At 41.9% G+C, this 18,434-nt stretch overlaps 1 protein-coding gene across 1 annotated transcript in view; it reads left to right on the top strand.

Annotated features, from left to right (window-relative positions):
• The window catches only part of tusc3 (tumor suppressor candidate 3), a 57,144-nt gene continuing 38,710 nt past the window's right edge, over nt 1–18,434 (top strand). The window contains exon 1 of the mRNA XM_068592593.1: nt 1–135. Coding sequence (XP_068448694.1) covers nt 31–135 — 105 coding nt within the window. The 5' untranslated portion in view covers nt 1–30. The remainder of the gene's footprint in view (nt 136–18,434) is intronic.

Here is an 18,434-nt window from a genome sequence, read left to right as displayed (position 1 = left end):
CGTGTCTCTCAGTCAGAGCATCCTTCCGTCATGGCGTCTGTTTGGGCTAAATCCCTCGTCCACCTGCCGGTTCTGTCTGTTTTCTTCCTCTTGCTGCTATGTCTGCCACCCGGGGGAGGACAAAAGAAGAAGGAGGTAATGCTTCAACCGCTGAAATAAAAAAATCAGGGACTATTGTTCTGCTGTTTATTGTCACGAGTGTGTCAAGTGTACTGTGCTGTTGTGGGTTAAGCTAGCGAGCATTAGTCCCGTAGACAGGACGTTTTTGACAGAAAGACATGACAATAGCTGCTCTTTAGGGTTCAGTGAACGCCTCTCCAATGACGTAACCTTAAATAAAAGAAGCACTCGTTTTCTATTTTTACACGTTATTGTGGAATATTTCCTGTGTGATTCAGCTTTTTTTTTGACTTCCTGCATAATATAACAAGCCTGTGCATGGTTTGGCATCACGTTAGGACGCTCATGTGGCTAGCTCACGTTTCGTCGACGGTATCCTGTAAAAGGTAGCTTCACAAACGTTACTCCGCAGCGTTGCTGGGTTGTCGTCAATGAGACTTTTATTTTGAAATTTGTAACGACAGGAAGTGCTGTGTTTTACTTCACGGGACCTTAATACGGACGTTAGACCATGCTGGCGAGCATCTCTCGTTAACCTCAAAGATAGCTGAATGCTCGTTGAGTTATGTCACTGCGGGAAGCTGCCTATCGCCAGTGCTGGTTTAGTTTAAGAGACATGCATGTGTTTTCTTCATTGGCTTTACAGTAGGTGTGTTTCAGCTGCCAGGGAAGCAAAACGAAAGCGCTTGTTTGCTCGATCTGTCATTTGTCACTATGCTGAAAGAGCGGTCTGCTCACACTGTGGCCCAATCCCAATGTTCCTAAACCCTCAAATCCCTATTTATTTAATACTTTTTATTCACTGATTTGAATGTCTTCCTCGCGAGATGAGAAGTCATTTTTTAATTATCTATTTACACATTTTTGTCAAAGAATTGCTTGATAAATGTAAAAAAAAAATGTATCTGCTTGCATTTCGGCTAAACGCCTTCTTGCCCCTTTGTTTATCTTTTTTTTTTTTTTTTACGTCTCAATTCTTCCATTGGGAATTGCGTGTTTAGCGTCACATTGCTTTGTACTGTGGGTGATGGTCTTGAGCGAAGTCGGCATGTAATGCTGACTTACGGAAATGGTTCATAAAGGCGTCAAAATGTCTGTCAGAGAGCCCTTAAGCACTCAAATATGTGACAGTGGGACAGCCCTTAACCCTCACGGACTTCGTGGGAGTTTGTGAGTCCTTAAGGGTGGAGATTGGGATCAGGCCTGTGTCTGCTCACCTGCTGTTCAGTTCAATTCGCCCAACATGTACAATTCCTCATGGATGGCTTTACAATCTGTACATATACAACATGCTCTATTCTGGCACCTCACATTGGTTCAAGACCCCCCCCCCCCCTCGTGGGGTAGTATGGTACTATGATCTCTAGTGTGGTAATATGGTATACTATAAGCTCCTTAAGATATGATGGTGCATCATAATTTAAGGCTTTTGTAGGTGAGAAGAAGGAATGAATATATATATATATATATATATATATATATATATGTATATATATATATATATATATATATATATTTCTTGATCATGCAGGGAACAAGTGCAGAATAGCTAATACAGGAGTAATATGGTCTCTTTTCTTAGTTCTTTGAATTGTTACATAGTTGAAAAAAGGCTGTCCTTGAGAACTTGCAGAGATCAGTTGACTCGATTAATATTACTTTTTTTGGTTAGTAATATGCTCTCTAATAATAGTGATGGCACGCATACTTTTTTTAGGGATATGTAAGCTGACAATTGTGTATTGACAAAAGTGCAACGATCACATTCTTTGTGATTGTATTCATGTGTTTGTGACTGTTGCTGTCATTTTAAAACGATGCAAACCAAAGCTACTATATCCTTCAGAAAATAATGTGTGTTTGGGAGATGACAGGAAACAGCATCTTTACTTTATCTAGCTATATGCTGGGCCTTTCTGCTTTTTGTTAGCTGTAGAAATTTTGTCTTTTTGAAAAATACTGCACATTCTCATTCATGCATTTGTATTACTTAGAGTACTACTGAGGAATGCTTTGTCTGCCATCTACTACCAAACCCTATCAACTCAAAAGACCTTGCAGTATTCAATGAAAATGCAAAGGATTGTCAAGAAATGGGAAACTGTCATAGTCACACTTTAGTGAAACAAAAATAATAATTACTTAGAGTTATGCAGACATTATTCATTTGGGTTTTTGCGTTAATATTAATAGCGATAGCAGTTTTGACAAAACAGTTTTCGATCCTCTTAGTAAACTGTGAGCTTAGTTTGTCAAACTATATCATGTATGGCTGTGGTCCAATAACAGCACCGTCTGGCTCACCTGTAGGTCAGCTGTCCAGCTCTAAACGGCTAAATGTTAAGTTGAACGCTTTATCTGCGTGACTCGCGTTTTGTGCCTTTGCCCTTTGGTAGGGTTCAGGAGTAGTTAAGATGAACTCGCGAGCTGTCCAGAAAACAGTGAAGGAACCAGGTACGCGTCACGTTAGTCTGCTCTTCTGCTCTGTCACTCTTGCTATTACAGTTAGGTTTAGTTAGATCATCTAGAGACACTCGGCCTGCTACATTGGCTAATCTGTGTACACTGATTCTGCTTTTGATAAGGTTGTTTCTTGTGTTTGGAGACACATTTCTACCCTGGTGGTGAACATATTCTGCTTTAGCTGATTTTTGATTTGGGGCTCAAATCATTGCAATTCAGGCATTAGTTTGTTTTTATATTTTGTTATGGACCAAGGTCTGTGAACCAGGTGGCAGTGCTGTTGTAACTTTACTGTTGCACCCTCTCATCGGCACCTATTGCAGCTGACTTAGCTTATGAATAGGAAATTGATAGAGCGGGCAAAGTGTGGAACTAATACACGATGGAATGCTTGTTCAAATACATAACGAGTGGACAAATATTTGACTGAACGTATAAAGAATTGAACATGTCCACAAAGGGATGAAGAAAGAGCTGACTGAGTGGAAGAACAAACTGATGAATAAATGGACAGATTAACCGCTGGAAAAAGCATTTGAATGAGAGAGGGATTGAATGAATAATTGAGACTGACATATTTGCCCTCCAGATCACTGTAAACACCTCATTTTTTTCTAATGTTGATGGCTTGTGAAATGTGTAATGAATGTGTCACAACCGTCGGAGTGCAGCTGTGCAAAAATGAGCGGACGTTTCTCACTTGCTGTAAAGAACTTAAGTTCACATTTAGCTGTCGAGGTGACTGTCTGTTACAGTACCGTGACTTCTTTAGCCATATTGTTGTTCCCACTAGTGTATAAGTGAGCTTTAGAGGCAGTTAAAACGATAATGTAAAGCACAGTTTATTTATGGAAGTGATTATTTTATTTAATAAGAGATCATGAACATAAATTCACATGAGCACATGTGTCCGCCATGCAAATGTGTTGGATTTGACTCACTTTATGTTATCCACAACAAGCCCAGTCAAATTGATCCCATAATGGTTAAATGCAAATATATAAACTTGATAGTTCCTTGGTGCAAGATCTGTTGATATTCCAGCACTAAGGAAGCGCTAGTTTGACCACCATTCTCTCTATTGCAGCTTTGAGGGGATTCAAAAAATGCGACAGTCGTCTGCGGATGAACAAAACCAAATTATAACGTCTTCAGCAGTTGCGATAGAAATAACTTGAATAATCCCCTATTTTTTCTGCATTTTTACCAAGGGGACAGTCTGCGGACACAAATGCTTATTTTCAGCAATACCTTGATTCACATTCACAAAATCACTCAAGGGAGCTGCCCATTATAGCCTCTGCTGTTGGGCACTGACCGGCTCAAGGACACCTCTGCATTATCTAATTAGTGACAGAGAGCTTTTCTCAATCACTTACCGCGCTGAAATGTATCCAGCTTTTGTTAGTTTGCTCCTCTACCATCGACATTGCCGCTGACTTCCATATTTTGCCTCCCAACATTTAACTTTGGTCCATACTGTGTGACTCTATACCAAGTAGACAGGACAAACAAACACACACACACACATACGCCCACATACACAGACATACTTTCAATGAGCCACAGGAGAAATGTTGAGGGGTTATAATGTGAGAAATGTTCTTTCCTAGTGGCCTGCCTGAGGCCATGGCACAAGAGGAAGAGGAGGAGGAGGAGGAGGAGGAGGAAGAGGTGGAGGGAGATCTTATTTAGTTGGAAATGGACAAAATGGTGAAGCAGCATTTTGCATTCACCTCACCAACTTCTGTGCTCCCTCACTGCCCTTCGGCTCGCCCTGGACACGACAGGCTTTAGCTCTAAAATGTAAGGCTGAATCCTCCAAACATTGAAATGTATATTTGTTACATTAATACTTTAAATTGTAAGTCGGTGTTCAAATCATTGTTTGTCGGTTTGTCCTCGTGTCATTTCCTCTCCTTGGTTGTTATACTCACTCCTTGCGGTTAAAACAACTTGGGCATGTCTCTCTTTCACTGGTGCGCTAAGTACATTTTTACTCTGCCTTCTCAGTGAAAAGAGAGAGTGAGAAGGCTAAGAGAGAGATAGAGCACTGAAGAAACTTTGATATTAAAAAATGGTGCCATAGGCTTCGGGTTCAGTTTGAATTTGTTGTTTTGGGCTTACTTCTATATATATATATATATATATATATATATATATATATATATATGAAAAACACAGAGGAGCCTAATGCTTTAAAAAAAATCTTGTCCCATTATCTGTGTTTATTTTGAGCAGAATGTAAAACCTCTATCAAGTAAGAAGTTAGCCCTCAGTGGCCTATTTATCCGTACAATATATCACAGACATGGAATATATATATATATATGTCTAATTCTGTATCATAATGAAAGCCCTGTGGCGTTTTCTGTCGACAGAATCTCTCCAGTTGTTATTACAAGGATCTTGCACGGCTCCATAGAGTACCGGCTTTTGATTGTGCCAATACAATAGCAGAAAGTAAAGAAAGGGGTCAAAAACGACATCGCTGTCTGCGTGGACACAGCCGCAGACGTTTGTTGTGTGCTGCTGCCAGCCCTTCTTTCTACATAGAATGTGCTTTTCATAATGTAAAGAATGTTTCATTTACTTTCATTGTAAATGTCATGTACATATATTTTTCAACAATTTTTTTCATCTCCGTTAAATTTTCTACAGACATATAAATTGCTGGTATGATGACAATATACTGTCCAATTATCATTTTCAGTGTATTTTTGCTTTCATCGGGAAAAAATAGGCAAGAACTCAAACGGGTCCGCGTGAAACCGCGTCGTTGGCACATAGTCTGACTGATATAGGTTCAGCAAAGGAAGCACACGGTCACATGGGGGCAGAGTGGGTCAGCTGTCTTGCTGTTTGCAGTGAAATATCCGATTGGCACAGGACAGCACAACTCTTTGCAGCAAAGTTGTGCACCATGCCAAAGGAGAATTGTTTTACTGTCAGAATCGGACTCCAAAGCACTGATATTAAAAGTCTCTGGCCAAAGTTATTCATGCCCTAGAAAGTTTAATGTTTAAGTACATTTTTATTTTTCTAATCGGGTTAGTTACACAGGTGGGTGGATAGATAAAGAGATGCCTGAAAACATTTTAAAAAAAAAAAAACAATTGAGGAGAAAGTTCAGTTGATCAAGATTGTGACAGTCCTGGAGGAAGAAATTCATTTAATAAAATAAATAAAGGATCCAGTGGCGATCCCCTGCCCTTAAAAATCATGCTATATGCCCCTCAGGGAATGGAAAAAACTATATGGAGAGAGAAAAGATATTTATATCCCTTCAATACTCCCTCGTTCATCACCCCAGCCCTGCTAGATATTATATCTAGCTTGTGTTGTGTTTCTGTCTTAAGGCTGACTACAGCACAAAGAAAGAACCAATGTAAGCACTTCCTATACCTAGGCCCATGGAGTCAGGGGATGAAAATATAGGAGAAAAAAAAGTCCAGGGCAGCAGGTCTGAGGCAAGGAGAATCATATATCTAGAGAGTTATATGTCTACTGAGAGATAGAGATTTCAAAGTAGTGGGCTTGCTACCACACCCAGGGAGCAGTCTAATAAGTGGATCGGAATAATAAGAGCCTACCTCTGCACACAGAGGTGTAATAAACCACCGGGTAGGCCCTTCAGGGCATAACCCAAGTCACTTGCTGAGGTTAGACTGAGCCTTATGAAGCTAAAAACTGTGTAAGCGTTATTGACTCTTGGTCTGTTCATTGGAGAGAAAAAACAGAGCTCACAGTTTACGTAGTCTTTGCCCATAGACTTAATGGCTCAGTATGAGACTGTATGAGATCAGATGGTTTTTACCCACTTATTGTCGCCAGTAAACAACCAGCCTGTATAAATGTGTGTCTGTTATCTTACTGTGTGGGGAATGTGGATTGTAGCAATAATATACTCCCTTGCTGTGTGGATGCTGTTGTCAGTTAGTTGGGAAGAAGGAAGTTGATTCTTGTGTGTGTCTGCGTGCGTGTGTGGGCGCATGCGACAAACACCATTTTGGGTTTGATCTAGGCTTAGTCCTCCCAAATAGTGCCGTCTGGGTTTGTCCTCACATTTTCCCGTGTCTCCTGCACTCCAGCCATAACCACTGTCAACGGCTTTTCGATATTTTTCTGCTTTTGATTTCGTCTTTTGCCAAATGGGTCTTTTCCTTTTGGTTTCCTTCTTTCTATACATGCACACACACCAATGCTTTTCCCTTATGAAAATGAATTGTGAATGATCTGAGGGTTCAAGAGAGACTGATAGTGTGTCTGACTCCGTTTCCCCCGTGTGTTGCCAGTACAGCCCCGACTGCCGTTATAATGCTGCCATATTCTGCACAGTGAAATGTTTCAATGTTCTCCTAGTAAATTCAGGGGTGATTTGTTTGGATCCCGCTCATTAGCCGTAGTCATCTGAATTATTGATGCGGAAGTGTCAGGCCTGCTTTCCCAATGAATGATGGCGTGTGTTCCCAAGTTATTTTCCTCCGCTGTTATTCCTCCCTCTCCTCCTCCCTTTTCCTCCCCCCCGTTCCAACACTTCTCGAACAAATTTTCTGAGTGGCCAAAGGTTTTCCATCTCCCACTTTCAATCTACTTGTCCACCCCTTTCCACTCCCGTGTCGCTTTCCTGGTTCTTTTTTCTTCCTTTCAAATACCCTTCTAAATTCGTCCCTTTGACATTTCTATAATCAGGTTGTGTCACGAATTGATTTCCCTCTTTCTCTTTAACCTTGTTCTTCTAATTTTCCACCGATATCAGGTCCGTCCCTTGTTCTCTTTGGTTTTCTTCTTTCCTTTCTCTTGTCCCTTTCCCTGCTAACTCTTTGCCATTTTCCTGACATTTCTGAGGCTAATGTCTGGGCCGGCCCTGTTAAATCTGAGAGAAGAGCAGCGTGTTTCCTTGTTGTTGTGAACATTGAGTTCTCAGTGCCATTCATCAGAGGTATAGGCACTTGCTCTTTCCGAAATGTCTTTCTCTCCTTTGCTTGGTGAGCCGTTCTCGACTAGTTAGTCAATTAACCGACTCAATTATCCCTTCCTTTCTTCATGCAGTCACTCACATAACCACCGTTCAGTCAATCTGTCATATACTCCTATGTTAACCTCCGGGGGTCTTGGATCACTTCGGCAAGATTGACAGTGTTTACGTTTTTTTAATATCCATATCTTCGTGAAAAAACGGCCCAGAAAAACCAAATCCGCTGCTGTTAAATCTGCCAAACTCTGCACTTTCCGGCCCCCTCCTCTGTGTGCATGTAACAGGAGCCGATACAAGTCTGTGTGGAGCTCCGCCTTTCACCACTATTTGTCAATTCAGGTGTCCGTCAATATTTTGTGTGAAACTACCAATTACCTTAGCGGTAGGTAGGTCCTTAGGGAAATCCCTAAAGACTTGAAAGTAGTAACAGACCACATTTCTACTCAAAAAAACATACATTTGGCTTTCAACATTTATTTACATGTATCTACAAATTTTATTTACATTTTTCACTGCTTTTGTGAACCTAAGACCTTTGTTAAACCAATTTTAAAGCATCAAAAATGTTCGACCATCTAAGTAAAGTTATGTTTTCACAAAAGATATGAAGAATTTCCAAAATCAAGATTACGTTATTTAGCATTTTGTCTTTACACTTTTGTCTCATTATGTAGAGAGCTGAGATTGTGCTGCAATTTTAGATAACACATGGGTATATATCACATATGCAAGTAACTTTAAAAGGAGAATTTCAGAAATTATGTAAAATCAAGAAAAAGGCCCTGAAGGGTTAACCCTCATTGTCTCTTTTAATTTATTTATTTGTTTATTTTGCAGTGACAATGCTCACCAATCAACAGTAAAACTGTAAGTGAGCCAGGGAGGCTGATTTTCAATTTAATTAATGTTCTGAAGGCAGCATTTCAAATAACATAATGAAACTATTCATCCATAAGCAGACCGCAATGTGAGAGCAACAACTTAGCGGACAGACAATCGTTTGAATCCTGTCTCCCTGTGTGTGTGTCCGTCGCTGCATCGAATCGTCCATGTCTCACCGTTGTCAATGCTCAGGAGTTTTAACCCTCACATCACCCGCTCTACAACTGTCTTGAGTTGTCAGTTGACGTGAGCTCCTTTTCAAGTTGCATCAGGACAACTGATAGCGAGAAAGTCAGATCTTTTGGTTCCTGGATCTGCTGTTTAACTGCAACTGGTTAATATACATGTTGTCTGATCATCCATCCCTGTCTTTTTTCATCACTTCTTATCCCCAGAGGGAAATACTGTAATCTCGTATTTGCCCCTCTTCCCCACCTCTTCTATACTTTTCTCTTGTGATTTCTCTTCTTATCCCATTTCCTTTTCCATTTTCTTTACTTCCTCACCTTACCCCCCTTGTTCGCCTCCACTCCCGTCCCTCTTCGCTCCTTGCTGCTAGCCCCCCCACCCCACACACACTGTGACAGACCTCGCTGTACAGCTGATATGAGGGTGGCATCTATCCCACTGTGTGTATGTGTGTCTAAGAGTGTGCGTTTGTGTGTCTGTCTGGCTTATGGCTGATAAGACGTCTCACTCTTATCCTCCCAGACAGACCTGTGTCGCTGTGACGGTTCACAGGCCACACACACAAACTCTCGTACACGCACACAGCTGCACATAAGACACACTCCCAAACACACAAGGATACACGTTAATACATATGCCCGTGCTTGCACACAGTCTCCACTGTGTGCTGGGTTGTAAGATTGAAAGGCATGCAGTGGAGCTGTGTGTACATGTTGCCTGTCACAGATATCTGATGATTCTGTCTTATTAAACTCTTAGTCTTTCTGCTTCACTGCCAGAAAGCCTGTTAACACTCTGCACAGAGCTAAAGCCTGTGTGCACGCGCGCGTGTGTGTGTGTGTTTCTTTGCCTTTCTATGCATGGTAGAGAGGCTGTCATAAGACTACCTTATTGAAAACACTTGTCATGAGAGGGTAAGTACAGACAAGAAAAGCGTGCGAGCCAAAATGAGAGAGGCAGATTTCTGTCTTTCCTTGTTTGACCTGAGGATAGTGCTCTTGTGGCCAGAGTGAGCCCTTGTTCGGTAAAGCAACCCCTAGAGTTAATCAGACTGGTTATGAATTATTGAATTATGTGAACATAGCGTTTTGAAAGCATTCATTTCTCCAGGGCCTGTCAAATCATCACCGTGGTCTCACCGGCTCTTCTCCTGCTTCTCATTCGCTCCGCCAAACACCGTCCCACCTGGGAGACGTTTTCGACCACGCAGCGGTGTTCTGGATGCAGGAGACGGGTGTGAGGGGCGGGCATCTCTAATCTCGAGACTCCTCTGATTATCCACATAGAAACATTCACCTGAAAGTGATAAAAGTTAGAAAAGCGCTCAGCCGAGTCGCTCGATTGCATTGAGATTTATGATGAATTACAACTCGAAGTTTGTCTAACTGACGGGTTGTTTATGCCCCCAAAATAAGTTATTAAATACACACACACACACACACACACACACACACACACACACACACACACAGCAGGAAGGAAATATATAACACGATGAACTGAAGCAGTTTAGCATAAAGCCAGAGTCAGGATAAATGCTGAATGCCATTTCATGTCAGATCTGGTCTCTTTCTCTTCCCCTCTCAATTTCTCACTTTCTCTCCCACTCTTTTTCTCAAGGTCTGTTTTGTCTGAACCGTTTTTACTCTTTTGGTAAGTTGCGTGTTGTCACTGGAGTGACAGTAGCCACAATGGACATTGATATTTGTACACAGGGGACATGCTGTATTTGATTTGGGAAGTGGTCAGCAACTATGCATTCTTTTCTTCTGGCAAGAAATAGTGGACATCTCCTTGCTTATTTCCCGCACCAAGGCAAGGCGTACCCTGACACAGCTTTAAGCCGTGTAATGACAACGTAGCCGTTATTTTAGATTGCAAGTCTCATGTGGTGAGGGAATCGCGGCTGTGCTATCACTACACGCTCTTCATCTACAGATAAATACAGATAAACACAGGCACACTCACATCATTATCTCTGTATGGAAGCTTAAAGTACCTCATTGAGTGGCCAAGTTTCCAACACCTCCAACAAGCCCATCATCACTTCACTTATCAATCCAGCAGAGGAGAGACATGGGGAGCCAAATAATGTGAGGAAATGAATCATTATGATGAATGATTTGAATGGAAAACTGTTTCACCTTAGTGCTTGGGGACCGGTCATCTCGAATCAAGATCCGAGTGCGGTCCTGACCCTTCATTTGTCAGTGAGTGAGTCATCAGAGAAAAAGTCTTTCAATGCCAGACCTATCTCCAGTATCTCCTGCTGTGTCAGTGCTGGGGAATGGTCTGGCTGCAGCCATTATCATACTGATATAGGCGAGGAATGCTCTGGCTTTTTTCAATTTTTTTTCAAATCAACCACTAAGCCCTGGATGCAGCGACATTGCCTTTGAAAAATAGATCAGAGAAGTGAGTCCACACCCCCAAAGGTTTCAAGGACTATAGCGCACATATGTGGCTTCTGTGAGCAGGAAATGATATAACGTTTTAATTATGGAGTGTTATCACTAAATGATAACACCCCCCAGCTGGGAAAGCCTCACCTGGCTCCACTGTGGACATAAACAAGGAGAGTAAGAGAAGGTTCTTTGAACTCTGGCTGACAGATCATGTCTTTAATGAGGAGCTTGATTTGCAATGATTGTTGCACCCCTTGTTTCAACCGAGCAACTGGTGGTCACTCCCTTTCCCAGCTGTTCAGATTATTGACCAGCCAATTAGTCCCACCAGCCGAGTCCGGAGCGCAATATGATTAGTGCAACTAGCTCTCCATTTCCCTTGTGAGACTGACACCACTTTGCAGTTGGCGGCGGCCAGACAGCTGTAGCTCGCTGGGCTGGAAGAAGTTACATTGCTGTCATAACAGCCTGTGAGGCTGCATTTACAGCACTTGGACACAGGGTAAAGCTTTAATGCAGGCAGTTCTTTTTAGGCAATAAAACAAGAATGGTTCTGGACAGCAGCTTTTCTCCAGTGGCTTTATTGCTGGCTCCTTCTGAAATGAGCTCTTTCGTCGGTATGCCAAGCCATTCAGGTCTAAAAGCTTATCAAACCAAGGTTGGAAGCGAACGTGCAGTGCAGGTGTTGAGTGGTCATGATGCGAGATGTTTGCAGGATGCTCTGTTGTACGGCGTCTTCTCTTTTTACAATGTGTTTTGACAGAATGTAGTAGTCTCGCATCCTCCTCCTCCATGACCAATTTATTGCTCATGGAAAATAACTGTTTGCTTGACCGCCCTACTTTTCTCACACACTGCACACCACTCATAATATACACCTCAGGTGAAATTAAATTTCAAGGCAACTATATGAGTAATCAGTGTTTCTTTTGCATTTTTAAAGTTGTAATACTTTTTCTCTGTGAGGGAGAGGAAAAATGCTGTGTGAGTCATTGCACTAATATAGCACTCTGCATCGGACCAAAAGCTTCAGACGGAGCTTCTTTTTGATGCGATAGTAAGCGAGCTGTACCCAGCATGCAGTTTGGCGGTGTTATTTTATAAATGTACAGTTATTAGTGTTCCAAATTGTTTGTCACAAACTGTTGTGTCGTGGTGTTTTACCCTGTAAAAGCGTGCAATAGACTAGTTTCTACTTTATTATTGAATTTGGCGCATAATGCAATTAATCGCAGAAATATCATGTGATTAATGAGGTATTTTTTTCAACTTTACCCAGCAATAATATATATATATATAAGTTGTATTACACATACATATACAATGTATTGGCAAGTATCTAAATGTACTTTTACTTGGACTGCAAAAAAGTGGGCCTGGTGCATCCTTAGTTGTTGGTGGTGTAGGCAGCCTGGGGTGAATTTCTATTTTAAGGTACTAACCCATGTGGATAGTGTTTCCATTGCACAATAAAGTCAGATATACTTGTTTTTTTTGCTGTAGTTTCTCCCCAGAAGGGCATTCAGAAATTGGGCCTGGTGAGATGGAATGCTCACCTCGCAGAAGCAGATAATAAATGTGAGTGGCTTATAAGGCTAATTAGGAACACATTAGGCTCACAGTTATTAGGCACTAACACTAGTGTTACTTCCAAAGGCTAATGAGTTGCATACTAGGCCAATTACAGTTGTAGTTCTAATATGCTTATATGGGAATTGCGCACTTGACCCTGGCTTTGACCATTAAAAGTGATCACTGCAGGGCAGGCAGATTGGCACAGTCTGCAGGGGCATGAAGCTCAAAGACATGTGGAGAGAGAGGAGTAAATGGTTGGTTCATAGCTAAAGGTCACACATCAGTGACGCGTAGCACACCTGGGAAGCAGGAAAGAGGAGGCAACTGACCTGGTAGTCAGACAGGCTCACGACGTCGTGACCTTTTCTGAACCCAGACCCCTCACTTCCACGTTGTCTCTGTCTTTTGCTTCACACGTGAGCCAGCTATTCCCACCTTTTGTGTCTCTCTGTCTTTTCTCATTTTAATCGGCCCCCCCTTTTTTTCAGTCAGTCGTCCCTCGGCACCTGTAAACAGGGATGCAACTCCATATTAACTTTTTTCCCCCAGCGCTCCCCAGCATTTTGGTAAGGATGATTATTAAAAATGAGAAGTAAGAGAATAAGAAATGTCTTGGCCTTCATGATGAAAAGTATGGAACTGTCTTTTACCTGTGGATACCTGTAAGCAAGTGGATGACAGCGTTGTGTAAACAATGTCGGTGATCTGCGAGAGAGGTGCGATGTTTCTATCGCATCCCCTTTTTCATCCAACAAACTCACTGTGGCTGGAGTTTTGTCACAGATTAGCACTGTCATATGATCAACCACTTAGTGTGTGTCAGATTACTCCAGTATTGAGGTAATGTTCGCACAAGTATTACCTCACAATGTATTCTCCATTACGGCTTACAAAATGTATCTTTGCAACAAACTATCCTCCCCATCTCCTCCCGCTGTGCACTCCTAGGGCGTCATATGCTAATTATGCCCTTTAATTGCTCAAATCCTTTTACACACACACACAAATACAAAACCTTTCATAGCCCCTAACATCCTTGACGGAAGTCTTTGAGAATATATTTCTTTCTAATTTCATGTAAGCCAGTTTAAAAAGTATGTGGCGGTGCATCAAGCTGTGCCCCTTTTTTTTTCCTTCTCTTTTTTCTGCAGTGCTTAATGAAGCCATCAGACCACCCACAGCTGACCCGCGCTATCAAAATTACTAAGCAAGCAGAATGTACAATTTCTACTCTTTATGCCTGAATCAATTGATCACATAATACACACACGTTTGAAGCACTTAATGCAGGCAGATAACCATTTTGCACACACAGCCACAATGAGTGTGCGACCCTGAACATGCACAGCCTTGAGCGACAAGTCGTGAAAAGTTTTTTTTTTTTTTTTCTTCGTCTTTCGGGGTTGAAGTAAATGGATAATATATTAAGGCATGGAAAGGCTCGATGGCATCATGTCCCCTACATCTTGATGAATCACTCATGTGTCGGGGGGGTGGACGAGCCCACATATTGGCTTTGTGTTCTTTTCAAATTCGAGAAAATGGCTCTTTGCTGCAACCAGCACAACTCTAGGACTCCATTTATGTTATCTCAAGTCATGTTTTTCTTTTTTTAAACATTCCCACTGGTTTTCAAGCAAGTACATAGATTTTTCTTTTGTATCTGAGATTGTTTTCTTCCTTCTTTTTTTTTTACCAAGGCCAGAAAAGTTTGACGTTGGATGCTGCCGGTGCTTTCTAAAGTGTGATTGTTTTAACCTCAATTACAAAAGTTACTCTTTTAAAGTCAACTACCTTACCACACAAAGGAATATTACTTTCTCTGGGTTGAAAGACAGTTAATCCAATAAATGTGTCTTTGCTTTCTCAGCCTTGTGAATCTGAAACATTGCCTCCCTATTGTTTCCATGCTGAGATGTTTCTGCTCAGTCCCTCTGGGAATTTAAATTCTCCCATATTTTTTTGATAAATCCTGTGATGCTATTTTTTTTTAAACAGTTTCACATGAAGTTAACTTCCGTAAGCTTTTATAAAATCCCCCCTCTCCCCGCCCCCCAACGAATGTAAAACCTCACGCAAACTAATTTACACAGACATTTGTTTTGCCTTGCATTTTGCCAGATTATCACACCTTAATCATCCTTAATGCCGACTAAGAAAAAAAGAAGTGTTTGCATTCTGGGATCATGACAGAAATGTAATCCTGATGCTTGTCCAGTTGTTGGTGCCGGTGGGAACATTGGGTGTGACACAGCCCACACAGCCCTCGCCACAACAGACATCAAGACTTCTCCACAGTTGTGCATTGATAAACATGTTTGAAATGCTTCCTCATCTGTCGCGCGCTAATGCCGTCCTTGCCCAGGCGTTATCGGGGGAAACGGCATCAACTCAGTGTTTTACACTCATGTTTAGGGTATTAAAAGCTTTAAATAGTGTATTACAATGCAAGCACATGCAATCGCAGACCTGAACCAATAACACTTGTGTCATGTCAGAGCTCTGTCATCATAGTCTGCTGTTTTAATGTCTGAACCACGTCGTCTTAATGTATCATCTATCATTGTTTCCCTTTCTGCTTCTTTGTCTCTCTTTAGTTTTTTTTTCATTTACATTCTTCTCCTCTCTGCCTCCATCCATCCTTCCATCTCTTGAGTTCATTTTGTCACCATATGGTCAGTTGAGTTGACTTCCTATTGTTTTTACAGTAGGACTGGCCCCTTGCTCTGTGTCCATCCCCAGTTTTTATTAGGATGCCTTTATAACAAAATCAAACTGCCGTAATGCCCCGTAACCCAATTGAGGCTCTGTGCTTCCCCAGAGAAATGATATCTGCAAGGGCAGGGAAAATAAAAATATAGGGGAAAGAAGGGGTGAAAAGAGGTCAAGCAGAGTGAATAAACAGTCCTCCTGTGCATTCTCCTCCTACGCTGTGACTGATAGTGTAAGTAGAACGGATTACCCTCACTAGTTTGTTCACGGTTTAAATGGCTGGGATTACTGCTCTGGGTGTAGTTACACCACTTTAGTATTTGTTAAAATATCCTCCCATATGTTTCTCTGGGGAAGGTGAAGGAGCAGCGCTCTGCGCTTCCTCCACAACAGGCTTTACAGTTGGAACTCACCAATAAAAGTAAAACAATATAATCCACTAGCTTTATAAATATAAAAGAATGAAAAAAAGATGTAATTTTACGTTAACACGTGTTATCTTAACTTGGAGCTGAGAATGGTTTCCAGTGCAGACATTTTTCACAGCTTAATTTAGTTTGTGGCCTTAATTAATTTCTCTTATAAAGTGGGACTTTAACCTAGCCACCCACTACCAAAACTATTGTGTTTTAATCGCTCTCACAACTTTGACATTAGCCTTATTACTGCTCCGAACGGCATTTAACAAATATAAAGTTAACTTGATGAAACTCGCAGACACCCGAAACCAACAACGACAAAATATGCAACAGGCCCCCAGAAGGAAAGGAAAAGACTTGAAATGTCATGTGCCCCGGGGGGGTTTCAGAGAAGAGCTGAAAAAAAGAAAAGGAAAAAAGAGGCAGACAATTCTTAAGATATTCTATAAGCATCACGGAGGGTGACACAACCTCTGGCGCTAATAGGGGAAAGATAACAAAATAAAATAAAATCACTAGAGGGTGACGGATGGGAAGACGCATGGACAAAAGCAGGGAGAAAATACATTTATTTCAAATAATTGTTATTGGGTAGATAAGCTGACAAATCCCCACCCTCAACCCTCCACCGACAAGTCATGGAATTTCTGGAAACCGCAGATTACGGGCTGACAAATATGCAGCTGGCATTATGAAAGCATGCTGGTTTGATTCAACCGAGGTGAGAGATGGAAACAATAACCGACAGGCAAAGTGACTCTAACAGACTCCCTCTCAACATATGTGATGGTGCGTGAGCTCACGTCACACCATATCAACTGTTCTTCTGCCACCCTTTATTTCCAGGATTACCTCATGTTGTGTGGGCTTGAGGCAAAAAGCACGTCTGCCACATCTTCATCGCTGCTCTCTGTCGTCTTCACGTCCCTCTTGCAGTCCTTCAGTCTCCACGCAGCTCCTCTCTTTATCCCCGCTTCTTGCTCTCCTCTTCCTCAGCTTATCCTATACTTTTGTTTCTCCCATAATCACGTGCTGTATCCTCACTCCATTCTGTAACCTTTCAGTTACCCTTTTCCCCTAATTTTCTGTTAAATGTCTCCTTTCGGTTCCGTAAATAAATATTCTGAGTAATGTTGCTTTCCCCTCCCTCCTCGGTCGTTTTGTCCTCCCGAGTGTCCCACGTCCATCTGCGTGCCCAAAGGCTGCGCAAAACTATCTATAGCTTCCTTTCGCAATACGTTTTTTGATTGTGTATAAATGGGTCCACAACCAGAATCGATACAATACATTTTATATATTTTTTTAAAATTACATTTCAATTAGCTAATGCTTTTATCCAAACTGACTTACTGTAAGTGCATTCAACTAAGAACATAATTCAAGAAAGTACAATTTCTTTAAGAAAGTAAGTGGCAAAGGTAAATTGTCAAGTGCTAGGAAAAATATATAATAATAATAATTTGGTTTCAACAGATTTAAAATATCCTTTCAAATGATCTCGAATCCCCGTGTGTGTGTCAAACTGCCTCTTGCCTTCCAAGCTGAAAAAAACAATGACCTCCCGACCTGTTAAATCAATAAAAGAAGAGTAATGTATTGTATCGAATCGCAATATATATTGCCATATACTGTACCGTGAAGTACTTGCTAACACACAGCCCAAGTGTGCACATGTGCAAGTATTTTTGGTTTAGATCAGCACAGAAATTCCCAAAGGCATCAAAAGGACTAGAAATTAAATGAATGTGCAATCTTTTTTTTTTTTTCTTTGTGTGTGTGCGTCGGAGAGAGCGAGAGAGAGAGAGAGAAAGGGAGAGCGAGCGGGAGAGGTTGAGAGATGAGTCTTTGTCCCTTGTTATACCAAGCCAATTTCCAGTAATCCCCCTTTCAATGGAGAATTGGAGGAAGTGTAGGAGCATGATGGCTAAACCCGAGGCCCGTTCACTCACAACAGACCTCTGTTTAGACCGCTCAGAGCAGGGGATTGTGGTTTGAACAAATGCGTTTGGCTTTTCATGGGGAAGGTTCGCAGATCAAACCTCTGGCTGGGGAAATCTTGGCCGTCCCCATCTCCCAACTGCAAGAATATACAGAGCATGAAATACTGCAACCGACTATTTACTACGTACAGATTTTGTGGAGTTATCTCTACCTGAGGGGAGAAGGACGTCTCCTCCTCGCTTTGTTGACGTCCCCGCATAAGGCGCGTGTACGTGCATGCGAGTGCGCTCCACTGATTAGCTCACGCCCCTTTTCAAACGTGGGCTGTGGTGACCCTTCACAGCGTGGTGACCCTTGACCCTTCACAGCGAAGGTCAAAAGTGCGAGTGCTTCAGCTCTGCAAATAAGTTTGGCTCCCATGTCTGCACAGATGATTTAAATACACAATTGCGACGTGTCAGCGGCCGTGATTTGCGTCTCCTCCGGCTCCAGTGCAGCTTTTAAAGTACTTAGTCGACTAATTACTTGGTTGAGCGACTCAGCTGATTAACAGACAAACTAACTAATCACCTGAGTGCCGGCTTAATACACTAACGGTTTCTTTGAGTGACTGACTGACATCAACTTACCGATTCACCACTGAGCTGATTTGCTCACTAAATAAATGAACTGACTGACTGGTCGCCTGACTGGCTGAGGCACTGATGGGTTGACAGTTTGTGGGCTGGGTGGCTGGCCGAGTGTCCGCTT

This window comes from Clinocottus analis, unplaced genomic scaffold (genome assembly GCF_023055335.1).
Source record: "Clinocottus analis isolate CAN_PGR_092001 unplaced genomic scaffold, fCliAna1.0.p SCAF_27, whole genome shotgun sequence".
Taxonomy (NCBI): domain Eukaryota; kingdom Metazoa; phylum Chordata; class Actinopteri; order Perciformes; family Cottidae; genus Clinocottus; species Clinocottus analis.
This window is presented reverse-complemented; position numbering and strand designations above follow the sequence as displayed.